This window comes from Taudactylus pleione, unplaced genomic scaffold (assembly GCF_031769625.1).
Source record: "Taudactylus pleione unplaced genomic scaffold, aTauple2 ptg001041l, whole genome shotgun sequence".
Lineage (NCBI taxonomy): Eukaryota > Metazoa > Chordata > Amphibia > Anura > Myobatrachidae > Taudactylus > Taudactylus pleione.
In genome coordinates this window covers 737,228-756,955 of record NW_028285442.1, presented here as the reverse complement: position 1 = coordinate 756,955, position 19,728 = coordinate 737,228, and the positions used below count along the sequence as shown (strand labels likewise).

Genomic DNA, 19,728 nt, shown 5'->3' with positions numbered 1-19,728 from the left:
GAATTGATCAGCCTGTGGAGCTTTTCCTTTGAGGGTTATGTTTAAGAGGAATTGATTTATAAGAGAAATTGGGCAAATCTATTTAAATATTTATTTAAAAAATGGAGCAAGTTCCAGGTCTATATTGAAACCTTTTTAGTGAAGTGTCCCTAAATTGAAGATGATTTTTGTTTCTTCCTTAGTTAGGATATCTTCAATATTGCCTCCTCTCCATGGGACCTTTTTTATCTTCTTGAGTTCTATGAATCCAGTGTACTGACTGAGCAAATAATTGCCCTAGTGTTTTGTATGTGAAATGATACATGTTGTGGATATTATTCTCTAAAATATTTTCTTCACTAAAAGCAAACTGTAATATGTGACCTGCTCCGCAATCCCAACATATTGCTTGCCTTTGTAATTGTAAGAAGGGTGGGCCTGCAGATCTGCCCACATATACACCTATCCTAAAATCAGGCCAAATAACCCCATGTATCACGCCTTGGAATTTGTAGCACAAAAAAACACTGATCCTAAATACCAAGTACACCATTACTGTACTAGGATTCAAAATTGAAGACAAATTAGCGTTGAGGAAAGTCCACAATCTAAGTTGAATAGGAAATGAGGTCAGATAGTAGTGACCAGCACCATGCATCGTTAGGCTTAATCTATGACTTTACACTAGTTTCTTTGCAACAAAATAAAACCTAATCCTAAGTACCCAGTACACTTTGGGCCTAAGTAAGATATAGCAAGTAACTTTGCACCTGGACAATCCATGTTGCAATGCAAGGGGTACAAATACAGTCAGGTGCATAAATATTGGGACATTGACAGAATTTTCATATTTTGGCCTCTATTCACCACCACAATGGCTTTGAAATGAAACAAACAAGATGTGCTTTAACTGCAGACTTTCAGATTTAATTTGAGGGTAATTACATCCAAATCAGGTGAACGGTGTAGGAATTACAACGGTTTCTATATGTGCCTCCCACTTTTTAAGGGGCCAAAAGTAATGGGACTATCAGCTCAAAAGCTATTTCATGGACAGGTGTGGGCTATACCCTCATTATTTCATTATCAATTAAGCAGGTAAAAGGTCTGGAGTTGATTCTAGGTGTGACATTTGCATTTGGAATCAGTTGCTGTCGACTCTCAATATGAGATCCAAAGAGCTGTCACTATCAGTGAAGCAAGCCATCATTAGGCTGAAAATTCAAAACAAACCCATCAGAGAGATAGCAAAAATATTAGGTGTGGCCAAATCAACTGTTTGGAACATTCTTAAAAAGAAAGAACGCATCAGAGAGCTCAGCAACACCAAAAGACCCAGAACACCACGGAAAACAACTGTGGTGGATGACAGAAGAATTATTTCCCTGGTGAAGAAAACCCCCTTCACAACAGTTGGCCAAATCAAGAACACTCTCCAGGAGGTAGGTGTATATGTGTCAAAGTCAACAGTCAAGAGAAGACTTCACAAGAGTAAATATAGAGGGTTCACCACAAGATGTAAACCATTGGTGAGCCACAAAAACAGGAAGACCAGATTAGAGTTTGCCAAACAACATCTAAAAAAGCCATTACTGTTCTGGAACAACATCCTATGGACAGATGAGACAAAGATCAACTTGTACCAGAGTGATGGGAAGAGAAGAGTATGGAGAAGGAAAGGAACTGCTCATGATTCAAAACATACCACCTCATCAGTGAAGCATGGTGGTGGTAGTGTCATGGCGTGGGCATGTATGGCTGCCAAATGGAACTGGTTCCCTTGTATTTATTGATGACGTGACTGCTGACAAAAGCAGCAGAATGAATTCTGAAGTGTTTCGGGCAATATTATATGCTCATATTCAGTCAAATGCTTCAGAACTCATTGGACGGCGCTTCACAGTGCAGATGGACAATGACCTGAAGCATACTGCAAAAGCAACCAAAGTTTTTTAAGGCTAAAAAGTGGAATGTTATGCAATGGCCAAGTCAATCCCCTGACCTGAATCCAATTGAGCATGCATTTCACTTGATGAAGACAAAACTGAAGGGAAAATGCCCCAAGAACAAACAGGAACTGAAGACATTTGCAGTAGAGGCCTGGCAGAGCATCACCAGGGATGAAACCCAGCGTCTGGTGATGTCTATGCGTTCCAGACTTCAGGCTGTAATTGCCTGCAAAGGATTTGCAACAAAGTATTAAAAAGTGAAAGTTAGATTTAGGATTGTTTAGTTTGTCCCATTACTTTTGGCCCCTTAAAAAGTGGGAGGCACATATAGAAACCGTTGTAATTCCTACACCGTTCACCTGATTTGGATGTAATTACCCTCAAATTAAATCTGAAAGTCTGCAGTTAAAGCACATCTTGTTTGTTTCATTTCAAAGCCATTGTGGTGGTGAATAGAGGCCAAAATATGAAAATTCTGTCAATGTCCCAATATTTATGCACCTGACTGTACGTTTTGCATGTAGTGTAAATACTGGCTGCTTTTGTATGTAGCCCACAAAATACTGGACAGCTTTATTTTTACACTGCAATTTACATTTCAGTTTGGACACCTTTCCCAAATCTAAATCTGCACATTTTAAATCTGCCCCACCTGCACTGCAGCATGGTTTTACCTAGATGCAGGTACTTGCTCTTACTCTATTCCCTATTCGGAATCAGGCCCTATATCGGAACGAAGAGGGAAATTTATCGCAACTAAGGAAAGTACACAGCATGGGAATAGTGTAGTTCTCATCTAAATTCTATTTTGGTTACATCTTAATGTTTCAATTCTGAGCACTTTTTAATTTAGATAACTAGCGTCTATATACTAAAAACCGCATTATTAGTATATTAGATAAACAGTATATTATCAGTATGTTAAAAATAGTCACTAATTTTGTCTTGAACTCTCCCCTGCCGCAGTCACGGACTCTCGCTCGCTCTCCTAATCCTGTAATTTGGAAATACTAAATGCATGAATTAGACAATCTTCTTTTGAGAACAGTTTAGTCTGCTAAAAATGCAGTGTGAATGGCGGAATTGGCCTATTAAAATAGTGTTTTTTTTCTCATTACTCACTACCATTTATAAGGTCTACACAGAATTTTATTTCTATGCATATGTACATTTTTAAAGTTTATTTGGAGTTTTTCATGCTGGGTAAATAGAAAGTCATTCAGGCTGCTGTGAAATGACATCCTAACTATCATAGGCTGCTTCAGATGACCGTTTTGTAAGAGTTTGCTTACTCTGCCTACCAGCAAGTCACAAGCGCACTCCCCTGGTAATGACGCAGGTAGTGGGATCATTGATCCCCCTGGTGCCTGTATAGCCCATTCTCTATCAGGAGCTACAAGGTACATGTTTTGTCTGTTTCAGCCTAGTTTGCTGTGTGTATGGCTCATGTGTACAGTAGAGAAATGCGAGCCAAGTACTTCAATAACTTATAGGATTTGCTCAATTATGAAGTTAATTGGAAATTAATACTTGATCTTTTTACAAGGCAATAACTTCATTTGTTGATTCAACAAACCAAGGAAATGTTTAATAATTTGCTAACTAGTAATATAGAGATTTGAATTCTGTAGAAAGTCTTATTACATAATGCAATAATTTGCTTTTCGTAGAAGTAATTTCCTTTGCCAGTAAATTGGTCCAGAAGATAGTGTGTATGATTATGTACGGTCTTCCCTTTCAGTGACAGGTGACAATATCATTGCTGCTGCAGAAGAGACCAGCAAAGTGAGGGAAGAGACCAAGGTAAGGAAACTCCTACTGTATGAGGCATTTGGGCTTTGATCTTCAGATTGGATAAAAATGAAATGGACCCTTTTAAAGGTGATGTGTTGCATATACATGGATGCCCGACCTTTCTGTACTAGGACAATGGGGACTACATTAGGGATGTAATCTATCCACTTACTACTTTTCCTTATATTATATTTCTCCTTTCCAACCATTGCTGGATGGCAGCCGTATCCGACACCTACAAATATTAGTATAGAAAAAAAAATATAGATAAGAAAACCTATGTACTTTAGCTACATTGAGTAACTAAAGGAGTTCTTAATACTGGATTGTGTAACCTAAAACCAGTTTCTGTTGTTAAACTACCTGAGCCAGTCGAGAGAAGCATTTTAGAGCATCTATAAAGCTGGTGGCTTACCCCCCCACCCCCCCCCCCATATGTGCTCTGCTTTATAATATCACTACAATCAAATGTTACTTCCAATTCGCTATTTACATTATAATTTTTGGACCAATCCCCACCCCCTCCACTCTCAGGCGATACATGTGCCCTCTCTCTGCTTCTGTGTGCTGTTAGCGCAGATGGCACACAGGGACTGGCACTGAAGCTCGCACCACTTTTACATTATACCAGTTATCACTTTCTTCTCATTAGTAGCTGCAATTCACACTGCAATGTCTCTGATATCAGGACAGGGGAGCTGCTTTCCTATCAGCGCTGTCTGTGCCAATACAATACCTTTTATTAGAAATGAATTATTTCTGCCTCATTATGAGATATGGTTCTATAATGTTTATAGTATCTTTTAAAAATTGTATATTTTCAATGAATCTGTAAGTGCCCCAATAGTCATCTTTTCTTAAACGAATAACTGATTTGGTTTTAGCTGTTTAAAAAGAGTATTACATTGCTACTCCTCCAAGGGTCTCATTCAGAGATGGACGCTATACAACTGCGATAATATGCTAATCGTTCCAAATATCACCCGAGCATAGGGACGCCCACTGCTGCTTTCTCATTTGCATACGTCACTTACCTGCGTGAATATTGGTAACATTGAGAAGCCATCTTGCTCACGTGGCAGGTCTGACCAGCCACAAATACTGCAGCTCTCCTGACACGCAGAGCGCTCTCATACTGTGTAGATCGCACTGACTAATTTATGCACGCCCATGTAACGGCATTTAATCGGTAAGACGCCTGTTTTTCTGACCCCAGGAGCAGTTATTAATTTCTATGTGCACAAGACTTTCATATAAACAAAAGCCGCATGCAAGTTGTAATTGTATATAACATGTCAATGCCTTTTCGTTCAAGGTTTTCACAGAAAATCTATTAAAAGAACTGAAACATTGCAGCCTTGTTACCATGGAACACAAAAATCTTGTGCAGGTATGTATTACACACGTTTTATAAAGAAAAATGTTGTAACCAAGAACAATGGAGTTTGTGTATCAAGTCCTGAAAAGCGTAAATAAGTAGATCAGTGGAGAAGTTGCCCATAGCAACCAATCAGCTTTGAAGCAGCATTTATCAAGTACAGCCTAAAAAATAATAGGAGAGCTGATTGGTTGCTATAGGCAACTTCTCAATTGGTCCACTTCTCCACACTTTTCACTGCTTGATACATAAACCCCACTGAACCCAAAATTAGAATTCGTATCATTATGTACCTCCTATCTATACACACCCATAAGCCACATGTTCAGCCTCTATAATGTAGGACATGGTCTGACTAGGTTTCTCCGATAAGAGTTATTCGTCCATCATTGCAATATATGAAGAAACTTTTCTGTACACACTTTGGGTCTGAGAGTTCTAGATATGTCTGTCTGCAGAGTATCTTGCGAGTTTTTGCTCTCATGCTGTGTAGATGTGTTTTTTGCACTGCACATGCTCTGGAGTCAAGCATCGATAAAGTCAAGGCTATGCAGAGTAGTAAGCATTTAAATCTCCTATCCAATTCTGCTCGCCCATCAGTTACCCAATACTTGCCCCTTGTCTGCTTCCTACTTTTTGTCACTTTATTGCTATGTATTATTACTAAGGGATGTCCACTTACAGTGACTATCATTGATATGTCATGTGTTACAGTTACTTGGTATATTTTTCTGCTGAAATTGTGGCGCCTTTAAAAATAAGATAATTAGGAAACAAAACCCCCTGACCTCGCCTGTGTATAGGAAAGGCATTTGCTGTGCAGCAAGCTTGGGTCTATCACACTTAATATATCCAAAAGAAGGGATCGGTCTAATCAGAATGATCCTGAAATCTACCATTTACATTTTCAAAATTCTTCAAAAAAATAGACCTTGCATGTTAGCTGTGCTGTATACACTACCCTAGGGGTTTACATCCATGTCAATATTTCCCAACTCTCATCCTCGGTGAACCCTAACAGTGCGTGTTTTTACAGATCTCCTTAGTATCACAATTAAAATGATTAGCTCCACCTGTAGAACTCTTAAAATGTAAGACCAAATGGAAGGCATTTTCCCAAGCCATAGTTTAGCAGTTGTAGATTAGATAGTGTTCACTGTAGGACTTTTTTAGGACAGGGGTGCTCAACGCAGATGACATCTGTTCACACCAAAGCAGAGCCATAACTACACATTTTGACAAAAGAGCATGTGTGCCGCAATCCATAGGTGAAGCAGGGAGAGAGCGTGCTGAAGGCACGTGCAAAAAAATTCAGGTGTGGTCTTGCTAGGAAGGGGCGTAGCCACCTAATTTTTCACGTTACGTCACACAGTAGTGTCCCATTGGTTAGCTTACGATCTGACTGCCCCCCCCCCCCCCCCAGTCTCCTATGACAGATGGTTAGCCAGTGGGAACTGTTTGGCACCGTAGACTTGGGGGCAGAATGATCCGCTGCTATCCTGGATCCGAATGATCCTGTGGACAGGGCTGGACTGGGACTAAAAATAGGCCCTGGCATTTGAAGAGCACACAGGCCCACCTTGTGTCAGCTTCTGGCACAGACTCCTCCCCTTACTATTCCTGACCCCTCCCACTCCTTAGTCTATGCTCTTAATGTTCACTCTATGTCCGGCAGCAGGCAGGGCGCCGGACCTAGACATAGGGCACTTTTGCGCACGCCGAAGGCGTGCACGCCCGAAAAGGGGGCATGACCAAAGAAAAGGGGGCATGTTTTTATGATGCGTCCCCTGTTCATCACTCCTGGGGGCGTGCCCGGCACTTACGGACATGCCAGGCAGCCCCCAAGCGCTGCGGTTACTGTGAATGGATGCCGGGCGCATGCGCCCGGCATCCATTCACTGGCAGTGACCGCTGCGCAACCGTTTTGACCACCCACGGGAGACGGCGACCCGCAGGTGGAGAGAGAACCCACAGGCTGTCTCAGCGGGGTACCGCGCTGGAGGGCAGGGTGCTTTCTGCCCTTCAGAAATAGGGCAGGGCGCGGCGCCCCGCTGAAACAGCCTAGCGGCAACGCTAGCTCTTACATATATAATTAATATTAGAACAGACAAGTACACATCATTATCTATTAAAATACATACAACAGAGCACATCCTGCAGTGGAGTCAAACATTTGGTATGGTGTCGGTTCTGTTAAGCTGTGTACACACCTATAGATATATCTGTCCAATTCGTGTGGTGGGACAGAAAATCTGGGAATGTATGGGACAAATAACAATAGAAATTTGCTCCTAGATGCTGGAAAATGGACCAGATTTTCCTTCCCACCAGTCAGATTGGAAAGATATCTATAGGTAAAGCTGGCACTTCACTGGTGTAGGTCATACACAAAGAAAGGGGAAGGCATTTTCCCAAGCCATTGTTTAGCAATTGTAGATTAGATAGTGTTCACTGTAGGACTTTTTTAGGACAGGGGTGCTCAACGCAGATGACACATCTGTGCACACCAAAGCAGAGCCGTAACTACACATTTTGACAAAAGAGCATGTGTGCCGCAATCCTTGGGTGAAGCAGGGAGAGAGCGTGCTGAAGGCACGCGCAAAAAAAATTAGGTGTGGTCTTGCTAGGAAGGGGCGTAGCCACCTAATTTTTCACGTTACGTCACACAGTAGTGTCTTTTTCACATTACGTCACACAGTAGTGTCCCATTGGCTAGCTTACGATCTGCCTGCCCCCCCCCCCCCCCCCCAGTCTCCTGTGACAGATAGTTAGCCACTGGGAACTGTTTGGCACCGTAGACTTGGGGGCGGAATGATCCGCTGCTGCTGTCACTGTGGTGCACCTGGGTAGTCCCCAATGGGCTTGCAGTTGACAGCGCTGACTCCCAGCGATGTTGGCCAGCATTTGGTCTCATTTGAGTTCGCTGGAGTCCCAGAGCTTTAGAAATGGCTTAGCAAGCTTTTCCAGACTAATATATTTCAATAACTTTCTCTCTCATCTCTTCTGGAATTTCTTTTCTCCTTCATCCACTAGGGGACACTGGAGTCTAAGTACAGTGGGTATAGATGTGGGTTAACCGGCAGCTGGCACTTTAAGAATTTAGAAAGGTAGATAGCTCCTCCCCCTCTATACACCCCTACAGGTCAGTCTTAATTTTCTGCCCAGGGAGCTGGTTCACTCCTTAAGGGCTCGCTAATAAGACAAAAGATCCTCGATCAGCAATATGAGGACACAGACAGGCAGCTCCCTGCCTGTCTGCTACGATGGAGCTGCCGATGTGCACTGGAGTCTTTAGCTGCAGAGACCACTGTCTAGATGTGCTGCATGCGGCGCATGTCGCGGTCCCCAGCCAGCCTTCCCGCCGCCGGCAGCGCTTGGCAGCCAATAAGGTTAGAGCATCCTGGCACCCTGAGTAGCAGGGTTGCCAGGAATACTTACAGGCGGGGAGTTTACAAAGCAGCCTGCTCAGCGCTGTAAATGGGCGCCATAGCGGGGGGTGGTGGAGCCTAACACTCTGTTCTACTCTTACCTTCCAGCGACACCAGCATTCCCAAAGGAGGCTGACGGCCATTTTAATATTACATGCTGCTGCTTGTCACGCTGAGAACAGAGGAGAGACTGTCCTGACTGCCAGATTGTGAATAGTGCAGTCAGGCAATTGAGGAATTACACTGTTTACACAGCGATTAACACATTATATTGTGTTACACTGCGCTGATCACTATCAGTGCTGCTTGGGCTGGGTGAAAGAAATACTCCCTAGATGCCCTTATATTATGGTTTCCTCTCCTTGTATACATTCTCTGTGTTTTCTCACTGTCCCTTCACTCTGTGGGTGTGTGTGTCAGTACATAACTTATAAAAAGAGTCTAAAGCTGCTCTAAAAACTTTCCTGCAAAAATTGTGCAGAGATATTTACACAGGGGCAGTCATCTACTTCCCTGCTGTGTGAAAAATGTGCTTCAGAGCCTCAGATTGCTGCTTCACCAACAATGTGCTCCAGTGGTGTAATCGGTACAGTGCCCGCTACTTAAAAGACAGTATCTGTTGAGCAATGCTAAGATAACCTATTTGAGCTGATCAATTTACTTCAGTTATGTCTCATCTGTCTGCAGAGCTGGAAGCTACTCGCAGAGAGAGAGAGAGGTTGCCAGATTTCAGACGTCGGCCATCTCTGAAAAGATTGGGCACGTTCTTTAGCCAGATCTGTAGAAGGGGTCACTAATGTTATGTCAGACCAGGCCCCCTCCACGGCCTCGTCCTCTCTAGTTCTCGCTAAAAGACTGATTACGAATCCCCTTAGGTGGGAGTCGGAAGAGGACAAAAAGAAGGTGAGGTTCAAACCTGAGGAGACGGAACCTTTTTCTCAGGGTGTAAAGGCGTTGATTGTTGCAATCCGCCAGGTGCTACATGTTAAGGATTCTACTACGCCCTCTATCTTTAATAAAACACAAAGACAGGCTGTCACCTTTCCAGAGTCTGAGGTATTGGAAGAAATCCTTACCTCTGCGTGGAAACACCCAGATAAGATGTTCAAAGTGTCTCAAACTTTTAACCTATATCCCTTTCCTTCAGATAGTAGGGAATTATGTGAGACTCAACCTTCAGTGGAACCATCGATGTCCCGTCTGTCTAAGAAGACGGTGCTCCCGGTTCAAGGAGCAGTTTCCTTCAAGGAATCTTACAATAGGAAGTTAGAAAATACAATAAAGTCTATTTACAGTGTCCCTTCGTCCCGCACTAATAAGATGCTAGGTCAACAAGGCTGTTGAAGCCTGGGCTATACAACTTTCTGAGTGCCTTAGGTCTGGGGTCTCGGCGGAGGATCTGATTCCTTTAGTGGAACAAATTGCACAGTCAGCAGCTTCCTAGGGGACGCTTCAAAGGACATATGTAATCTTTCTTCAAAATCCTTGGCTTTGGTTATCTCAGCCCGTAGAGCACTTTAGATACGACAATGGCAGGCTGATGCGGAGTAAACAAAGAGCTGTGGAGGCTCTTCCATTTCACAGGAGAAGTTCTAGTTCAGATCTGAACTAGATAAGTGGATATCAGGTCACAGACGGTAAGTCCACTTATCTCCCATCTACGGCTCCCCCATTCTAGGAAACCTTTTGCAGGACCATCCTTTCGGTCCTTACGTGTTCCAGGGTGATTCAGAGGTCGCTCCAGAGGAGCACCTGTTATCTCCCGTGGTTCCAGAGGCAGAGGTAGAGCCACTGCATCCTCGTCTCAACAGGATAAGTCTTCAGCTGCATGCCGCTCTCTCCTCTCACCTGGTGGATCCCAGGGTGGGAGCTCGCCTTCAGGAATTCAAAGAAGTTTGGATCCAATCTTGTCAGGACGCCTGGACCCGGGACATTGTTATTAAGGGGTTGAAGCTAGATTTCCAACTGTAACCTCCGCCTCGATTTTCACAACTGGTTTACCAAGGTGAGCAGACAAACGGGTTGTGATGCAGGAAGCTATAGGCAGGCTTCTGTTCTCTCAAGTGGTGGTACATGTTCCAATCCACCAGCGGGGGCAAGGTTTTTACTCCAGCTTGTTTGTAGTTCCCGAGCCGGACGGGACGGTGAGACCTATTTGAACCTGAAGAATCTCAATCCAGATCTGCAGGCCTTCGGGTTCAAGATGGAGTCCCTTCAATCTGTTTTTGTAAGGGCTCGAGAAGGACGAATTTCTCGAGTCTTTACAGATAAGGGATGCATACCTCCACTTTCCCATTTGGCCTCCTTATCAGGCATTCCTTCGGTTTGAGGTACGAGACTCATTTTCAATTTCAGGCCTTACCTTTCGGTCTTTCCTCAACACCTAGAGTTGTTACGAAGGTCAGGGCCGTAATGAGGGCCTTGCTACGGACTCGGGGTATTTCTATCATCCCTTATTTGCAAGATCTTCTCAAAGCTCCTTCAGTAACTAAATTGTTACTAGACATATGGATTACTCAGTCTTCTCCTACAACACAGTGGTCGGGGTCTAATTTTTTCCTTCATCTTGTTCTTCATCAGTGAGTACAATTGTCACCCAGGACTCAAACATCTCTCCTTTGGTGGATGAATTCCTCTCACCTGTTAGCAATGCCACATTTGTGGTGTACATAAACAGACAGGGCGGCACCAGAAGTCAAGCTGCCATTAGGGAAGTACGCCGCATTATTCTCTGGACAGCTATTTTCATTCCAGGAGTATAAAACTGCGAGACAGACTACCTCAGCCGACAGGACTTTCATCCGCTCAACCCTCAAGTGTTTCAGCAACTGCTTCAGCGGTGGGGTCTTCCTTGGGTAGACCTCATGGCGTCAAGGTTAATCCATCAACTGCCGCTTTACTGCTCGCGAATGAGAGGACCACAGGCGTTGGCAGTGGATACTCTAACAACTCCTTGGCAGTTTTCAGTTTGTTTACCTGTTTCCTCCGATCATACTTCTTCCTCGTCTTCTTCAGAGGATCAAAAGAGAAAAGGCCAGGGTGCTATTGGTGGCTCCAGATTAGCCCAGACCGGTGTGGTATTCCAACCTACATCTTCTACTGATAGACGACCCATGGCCTCTTCCTCTGCAAGAGGATATTCTACTGGGTCCGCTTATCTATCAGGACTTAAGACAGCTTCGTTTAACGGCGTGGATGTTAAAAAGGGCTATTGTAAGATGAAAAGGAATTCCTTTGCTTGTGATTCCTACTATGCTTCAGGCTCGAAAGGAAGTCACTTCAAAACACTATCATATTTGAAGGTTTATGTCTCTTGGTGTGAACGCTGGGGTGTCAGGGTGTCAAGGCTTCTTCTTTTTCTGCAGGCTGGTTTTTCAGCGTGCCTTCATCGGGTGATAGTCAATTATTGACTATCTCATGAGAGCCAGTCTCAAATCTCTGTGCCTGGACGGTGTCACTAACCACCGGGGTGAAAGTGATTATCACTGAACCAGTGTCATGGAACATTTCAAGCAGGCTAATTGATAACCTGTTACAGCTTGACTGATTAGAATCTGATGTGTGGATACTTAGTAACAAACACTACATAAGAAACATTTGAGGTGTGTACACTTTAAGCCGTGCAAATATCGGCGATACCATCATTTCCTATCCGGAGGACAGAGACTATTATTTGGAATTCATATAACCGATGGTTACACATTACATATCGATACAGGAGACACCTTCTGCAGGGGTTGATCTCCTATGTACAGATATGAGCTATCATTAATATCCAGTACCAGCTTGTATTTTATGTATGTGTGTCATTTACTTTTAGTTAATTCAATTCCATTGCTTTTTTCTATTGTTACATAAATTGTTAATATTTTTTATGTCAAGCGCTCTTTTGTCTGGTTGAATAATAATATAAATGATATTGCTGGCCTATTAAGGCACATAATTTGAATATTCTCTATCCAGGCTTTTTTATGTCTACACAACAAGCTTTTTAACAAATGTTGCTGGCACCTCAGGAGACCACATCTGTATAAGGATATGTATGATCGCTTTCCCAAGCAGTTGTTAGCATCATGACACTGAGCCTCTGCTTGCAGATTAGAAAAAATGCTGGTAGGTAATTTTGCTAAACTATTTCACAATCTGCGACTGTGACTGAAATGATGCAATTCTTTTGTCAGTCTGTCAGAGAGAAGTGGAAGGAGGCTGAGGAGCACAGGAATCTGTTCCTGGAGGAGCAGCGGGCCTTTCACAGTGACCTGCAGCAGTTTCGATCATCTCTCCAAGAAACTCAGAAATGGCTTGATTTGTGATTAGAACTGATGTGTGATTTGGCAATCAATGTTTTCTATATTTTCGTGCAAAATAAACTGCCAGTATTAGTAAATTATCTTCTAAATGGCATGGTTATGTCCTTTTAAAACATTACCTATTTCAGTTTGTGGATGATTACAGTGGTCTATGGTAGTGCTTTTAGTCCTCTACATAATTTACACCTGCCAACATGAGATGGTAGAATAAGTTTGTGTAGAGCATTTTATTGTCACAATGTTCTTATGAGGTTAACTTGGATAAAGAAGTAACTGAACCATTAGTTTTCACAGAGCAATAATATTTGTCTAAAGAAGAACAGACAAAAATACAACTATAGAAGTACATATGTGATTAGTTTGCATTTAAAGTGTTTGTTTAATTAAAAAGTCAGATTCATGCTTCTAATGTAAATGCACCAGCAATGTGTAAAGGTGCGTACACACAAGTAAGTAATGAACGATTTTCGTTGAGCGATTTTCGTTTGGTTTTTCCCTTGAAAAAGTGAACGAAAATCGTTTAATATGTAAAGTAAAACCAACTACTTTGTTAAACGATTTTCTGTGTGTTGAAGTAAAAATGTTGCAACTTCTATTGAAAATCGTTCAGTTGGCCAGTCTGACTGAACTACAAACTACAATCGACAAACGTGAACGCGCATGAACGATAATCGTTTATCGTTTTACACTGAACGATTTTTTGAACGATAATGACGTCGTTATAGTTAAATCGTTCAAAAAATCGTTGTGTGTGTACGCACCTTTTTACTGTTAATTATTGCTCAGCTGTAAATGTAATATGAATAACTGGGGAGCACAGGCCGCAATACCTTTACTTCAGTAGGCCAAGGATGCTTGGCTGATATAAATATAAGACTTGTCAGCATTATTCAGTAATAGATTTATTATATTGGGTATATACATTAGAAAAGCTATGTGCTGGCTGACTAGCTGCACTATTTCCACACATTGTTCAAAAAGGCAAAAAAGCTGATATTTGCAGACAATGGGGCAAATTCAATTAGTTGAGAGGGTTGCAGCGGTACAGAAACACTAGCAACTCAATGCCGCATGATCTCATGCGGCAGGCTAAGTGAATGGACCCAAACGTTAGTTGTTGCTGTTACAGTGCTTTATCATTTATCTTTTTTTCTTTGTAAATATGTATTGTCAATAAACTTACCGGTATGTTCATATGTTTTCTCACGTTTGAATCATTTTTTTTTTGGTTGTGTTATACGAAGTCTCCATGGAGTAATCTGTAGAACTTGCAGAATTTGACTTTCCTGTTACTCTGGCCATTTTCGCTGTTACTTCTGAGGATGCCTGAAACAAAATGCAAATTTTCTGGAATCTGCAACCAGCAAATTTCTAGGGAAACTACTGCCAACTATTGCTAGTTTACAATACAAAGTTTATTGAAATGCCACTGACAGGGGATAGGTTTTAAAGCGAAGAGCTCATGCTCTAATATCTATCTGTATCACACTATTTGTGAATAAAGCTTGTCTGAGACCACAAAAGTGGAGATGTATCAAACCTCCTTAAAAGTGGCAGTTGCCCATAGCAACCAATGTGCCCGGATAACCTTTATCAAGTACAAAATATGTAGATTATTGGTTGCTAAGGGCAACTTCACTCATTAGGAGGCTTGATCCATATCCCTCAAATTCTGATTATAGCCCCGTATATGTAGCTAGTACAGGGTCTCAAGCATTGATTAAACTTTGTGGGCATTGCAAACTCCAAATATGTTGGCAATCCAAAATCATTGCCATTCACCTGCAGTGAGGCAGTTCTGTAACATATTTGGAGTGCACTGAAGAACCCCAATAGAATTTTGTCCTATTTTTGTTGTCCACTAAGAAAAACTAAACTGCCTGGTCAAATGATCTTAAGAGGAATAGATATGGCTTTCATCTTCCATGCTCTTCATGTCTAGACAAAGCCCAAAGGGTCTGCTCTCTGAAAAGGTTTGCAAAATGTTCGACATCTGCTCTCTCTAACATAGTGTTTGAGTGCCTTCCATTCTAAGGCAATCCGATGTCAAAATAACTAGTTTTCCTGTTGATTGAATACTCCCAGTTTCGACCGCTAGATTTAAAGGGACAATAAATAATATGAAACTAGATGTGTTGTATTTGATATTATTGCCTCTAAAAACCCAACAGCCGTGACCACTAAAAATGCAGTGACTTGCAGAGTAAATTTAGCCCTACATCTTAAGGCTCCCATTATTCTCCCAGCCATTTCCCCAATTGGACTGGAATTGCTGTCAGGGAATCTGAAATTCTTCATATTAAAAATCCCCGATTTGCTGATCCAATCGTGTTTTGGTCGGGATTGGTAAATCTGAGAAATCCAACATGTTGGACCATCTGTAGAAATTTCTGCACCTCAGGCTTTCAGATCCTAATTTGCACCTTATAATTTAGCTGGTGTCATCTTGACATTTGAATCTTGTTAAGTTTGCCTTGCTCAGACTCCTCAGTGTGAGAGGAACATGACAGGTCCTTCTTGGGCATTTACTATAACTCGTGGTTACTTGTCTTATTATACAATGTTCATGTCAGTGGAGCAGGGCAGAGGGGATTGATCATGAGTCCCCCGTTTTGCGGTTGATCGCTGCACACTCAGAGATCAGCATATTTGTGCTGGATGGGAACAAGAAACATAGAATTTGATGGCAGATAAGAACCATTTGGCCAATCTAGTTTGCCCCTTTTGGGTTAGATTATTAGGTTTGTTTCTGCATTAGTTTTGTTATGGTGTTTGTGGATTGGATTAGAGGCAGTTAAGGTTATTAGGGGGTTAGGGTTGTTTAGGTATTAGTATTAGGGGACAGTTTTATAGTATTCGGTTAGGGCATTAGGGTCGGGGTTAGGGTAGGTAGGTAGACATACTCATGACCAGGTCACAGAGGTCCTGTTGGGGAGGAGTGTCCAGGAGGCATAGGGTGTTTAGTAATACCCCTTTTACACTAGCTCCAATAACCCGTGTTTTTGCATGTGAACGTGCAGCAACTTGGGCTACTGTGCAGTGTGAATGGGCCGGGTCGAGCGGCCCGGCATTTCAATCCTGGTCATGAGAAGGGTTCTCTGCATAGGAAGAGCCAGCGCTTTGAAATGAGATCATCTCCAAGTGTCGGCTCATCACATGATACCGATGGCGACCTTCGACCCGGGCCGTCTGTATGGGGTCTCAGCCAGAATGGAACTCTGCCATCAAATGTAAGCAGTTTTAGTGTCCAGGATATGGAGAATACAGGTGTTTTAATTTGGAGAGAGGCCAAAGTGCAGTTTCTTCAAAATAGTTTTACAGTAGTAGAGATTTCAGGTTGACTGTAACCCTACTGGTTTCCTTCTGTTATAATTTAACTCTTATAATACTTTATATGTAATTACACTTATACCCATTTTACACTAATGTCCCGGGTCTGACCCAGTATTCGGAATAAGGTTACAAACCAGGGCAGACCTGGTTATTCAGGGGTTTAGTGGAACTGGCCTGCCATCATCTCCAAGTGCCAGGAAGCCCCCATGCTGTAAACAGAACCTGGGTCAGATGTCCCCGGTTACCTGTTTACACAGGTTGTTCCCGTAATAAACCCTGCAAGCTACCCGGGTTGGGCTGCACACAGAACTCCGACGCGTTTCGAGAAGTTTAGCTCTTCCTCAAGGTTATCTGTGCAGTCAGGTTTACGCCCTTTAAATACTGAAATGCTGGTGTGTCATTGCGCGTGACAAGTCTTGACTTACGGTTTGGGCGGCAGCGTTGAGCCTCCTGTTCCCTTAGTTATGTGCATATCCTCTGGCTTCCCTGAGGTAGTCCCCATCCATCGTTGGTATCCAGAGAAAGGCCTTTCTTCGTTTCAAATCGGCCCTGTCGTAGTTGGCGTGAAACCGTCCATTTGTTTGGGGATGGGAACTCCATATTGTGGCTGATTTCATTCGACGAAAGCAGTGTATGATCTAACTCAAATCTAAATTGCAATGTAAACATGAAGCTGTCCAGCTGGTATTTACTGTGCATGCAAAACATAATAAATGTATTGTCACCCCTTGTATTGCAGCATGGTTTGTTCCAGAAACGCATGTACTTGCTTTTTTTGCTTTGGTTCCAATTCGGAATCAGGCCCAATATCTGCTATGGGGCACAGCATTAGGGCACTCCTCTCTTTTTCAAATGTGGTTGTCCCCACAGGTGTGTGCCTTTATAGGTTACATAGTGGCCATTCACCCATATATGGTCGTCGGAACGGGGGGCAAGGGGGTGGCTCGCCTCTCCCAAACAGTTCAAAGGAGTGGCGGCCGCAGACTGTTAGGGCTGTGCAGCTTTATAGTAATAGGCTGCACAGCCCCTGCACTGCATGGAGGAGGTGTAATGTGCAGTCTTTAAGTTGATACACTGCACATTACATACCTCCCAACTTTGGAAGGTTCAGGATCGAGACTGCCATGCACCCAAAAAGGGGACGTGGTCTCACAATGAAGGGGCGTGGCCTTGCAACACACCCCCTTTCATCACTCCGGGGGCGAGATCAGCATCCATGGAGATGCTGGGCTGCCTCCAGGGCTCTCCACTGTGATATGGAAAACGTGCGATCTCTGTATATGCGGGGGAGGGCACCCCCATAATGACACTGGCAACTTTGTGGGCACACATATTTGAAAGAGGGTAGTCCGCTCTTTCAAATGATGTGCCCCTAGTAGCTATTGTCTGGTGATCACCTGTGAGCAACCAGACAATATTACCCTGCGCTATAGAAAATAAAAGATTTCCATATATGGGTGGGAGGGTGCTACATGCCCTATCATACCCATAATTTCTCCTTTATATGTGGGGTCACTCACATATGAAAAAGGAGAGCCCCTATTTCAAATGATGTGGCCCCCTCAGCAGCTATTGTCTGGTTACCAGGCAATATCACCTAGTGTTATGGGGAAAAAAGTTTTCCATAGATGGGGGAAGAGCACATTGTGCCCCATATCCCCCATACTGGCCCACACACACATGGGGACATCCTTTCTTGAAAGAGTGGAGTCTCTTCTTTCAAATGATGTGTCCCCTTAGTAATTATTATCCGGTGATCGGAAACAGTACATTAAAAAAAAAAAAAATTTCCATAGAGTGGGGAATCTAAAGCCCTTATATTCCCATCTTGTGCCAAATAAAAAATAAGTACCTCATTTAATGCAGTAGGTTGTCTAGTATTTAAAATGGTTGGCTTTGCTGGGCTACTATATTCTTCCTACACATAGGAAGCACTCAAACAGCGATAGTGAAAATTGAAAGAAAATAATTTTCAATTCAAGTGCAGTTTTTTTTTCAAAACCTACACATAGGGGCATATTCAATTGGGCGCGAGGTTTAGCAAGGTTAAAACCTCGCGCCCAATTTAGAAATACCGCGGGTATGTGTGCTCCCGATACCCGCGGTATTCAAATCCAAAAATTTTTCAGCTGTGAAAACCTCGCACTGCGTATTTAAAAAAAACAAGCAAACATCACTTACCTGACAGGGGCTCTCCAGACCTCTCATCGGCTATCAGTGGCCTCCCCTCTCTCTTCTTACTGGAAAGGGGGCTGCTGGGAGTCCCAGGGGCTGGTGGGAGGGGCAAGGGCTGCTGGGAGATGTAGTTCCCCCAGCGCCCATTACAGGGGGGCACACTGCACTGACAGAGGGACACACACACACACTCATACACACTTACATACACCACACACATTGATGTACTCACCGCTGCTGCAGAAGAGCCGTCTCCCGATGCAGGATGAAGAAGACAGTGCAGCAGGAGTTAAGTAATTAAGGACTAATTAAGCTATTTGGATACTTCCAGTTGCTTAATTAGTCTTTAGGGGGGATGCTGTGGGGGTGTCAGAGCAAGTGCCGGTGTTTTCTCCTAAAATCATCGATTTTAGTAAAAATCGCGCTTGCTTAGGAGGTGCGAGAAAAAAAACCTCCCGGCGCGTGTTTTAAAAAAAAACATGCACCTAATAAATTAGCAAAAAACCCACACCTGCAGGAAAAACCTTGCAGGTGCGGGTTTTTTGCTATTCTTGCACGCTATTGAATATGCCCCATACTGTAGAATCCTGCATTTTGCTATTCTGGACAGGTGAAACAAGAACCACAGAGGGGTATATTTACAAAAGTTTTTAGATGTGGAAATGTAGGCCATAGCAACCAGATTCTAGCTATTATTTGTGGTATATTTACGAAAGTTTTTAGACGTGGAAATGTCCATAGCAACAAATCAAATTCTAGCTATTATCTTCTAGAAGGTGCTAGTTAAATGCTAAGTAGAATCTGATTGGTTGCTATGGGCAACATCTCCATTTTTGAAAACTCACTTTAGTAAATATACCCCAAAGTATTTCTTTGTGGTGCTTATAAGATGGAAAAAAATCATGTTTGCTATTGGTTCCCCATTTGGGTTAAAAAAAAAATGTAACGTGTTAAAATGAGTAAAAAGACTAATGGTAAAATAAAAAGGTGCAATTTGTGTACCACATAAAAAATAGTAATATTGATGTTGGAATGTGACGAGCACCAATGTCAGAAAATGGCCTCAGCATAAGAGTGAGAAAATCCTCAGCAGCAAATCGGTTAAATTAACCTTATCATGGTGTATTTTGTGCACCACCCCTCTAATCCTGGATTTGTCCCTGGCTGAGGGGAACACGGCGCCCCACTGTGGAGAACGCTGCAAATACTATTTTTTTTTTTGTAAGGAAGAGTGGCCCTGCATATTGACACGAATTGCAGCGATAAACAGTATTTTCAGGGCTTTTAATTAAAATTGGCTCTGATTAGAGCCACTCACGGTGAAAAGGGTTTATTATTCTGGTTTTTTAAATGACCCTGCATAGGTTTGCACCAGGGGTAAA

The 19,728-nt window shown here is 42.8% G+C and overlaps 1 protein-coding gene across 1 annotated transcript in view; it reads left to right on the top strand.

The window, feature by feature from the left end:
* Positions 1-14,032, top strand: part of LOC148454007 (small kinetochore-associated protein-like) — a 69,270-nt gene extending 55,238 nt beyond the window's left edge. The window contains exons 7-9 of the mRNA XM_088461359.1: positions 3,670-3,731; positions 5,038-5,112; positions 12,710-14,032. Of these exons, the coding sequence (XP_088317485.1) occupies positions 3,670-3,731; positions 5,038-5,112; positions 12,710-12,841 (269 nt within the window). The 3' untranslated portion in view covers positions 12,842-14,032. The remainder of the gene's footprint in view (positions 1-3,669; positions 3,732-5,037; positions 5,113-12,709) is intronic.
* The last annotated feature ends 5,696 nt before the right edge of the window (positions 14,033-19,728 follow it).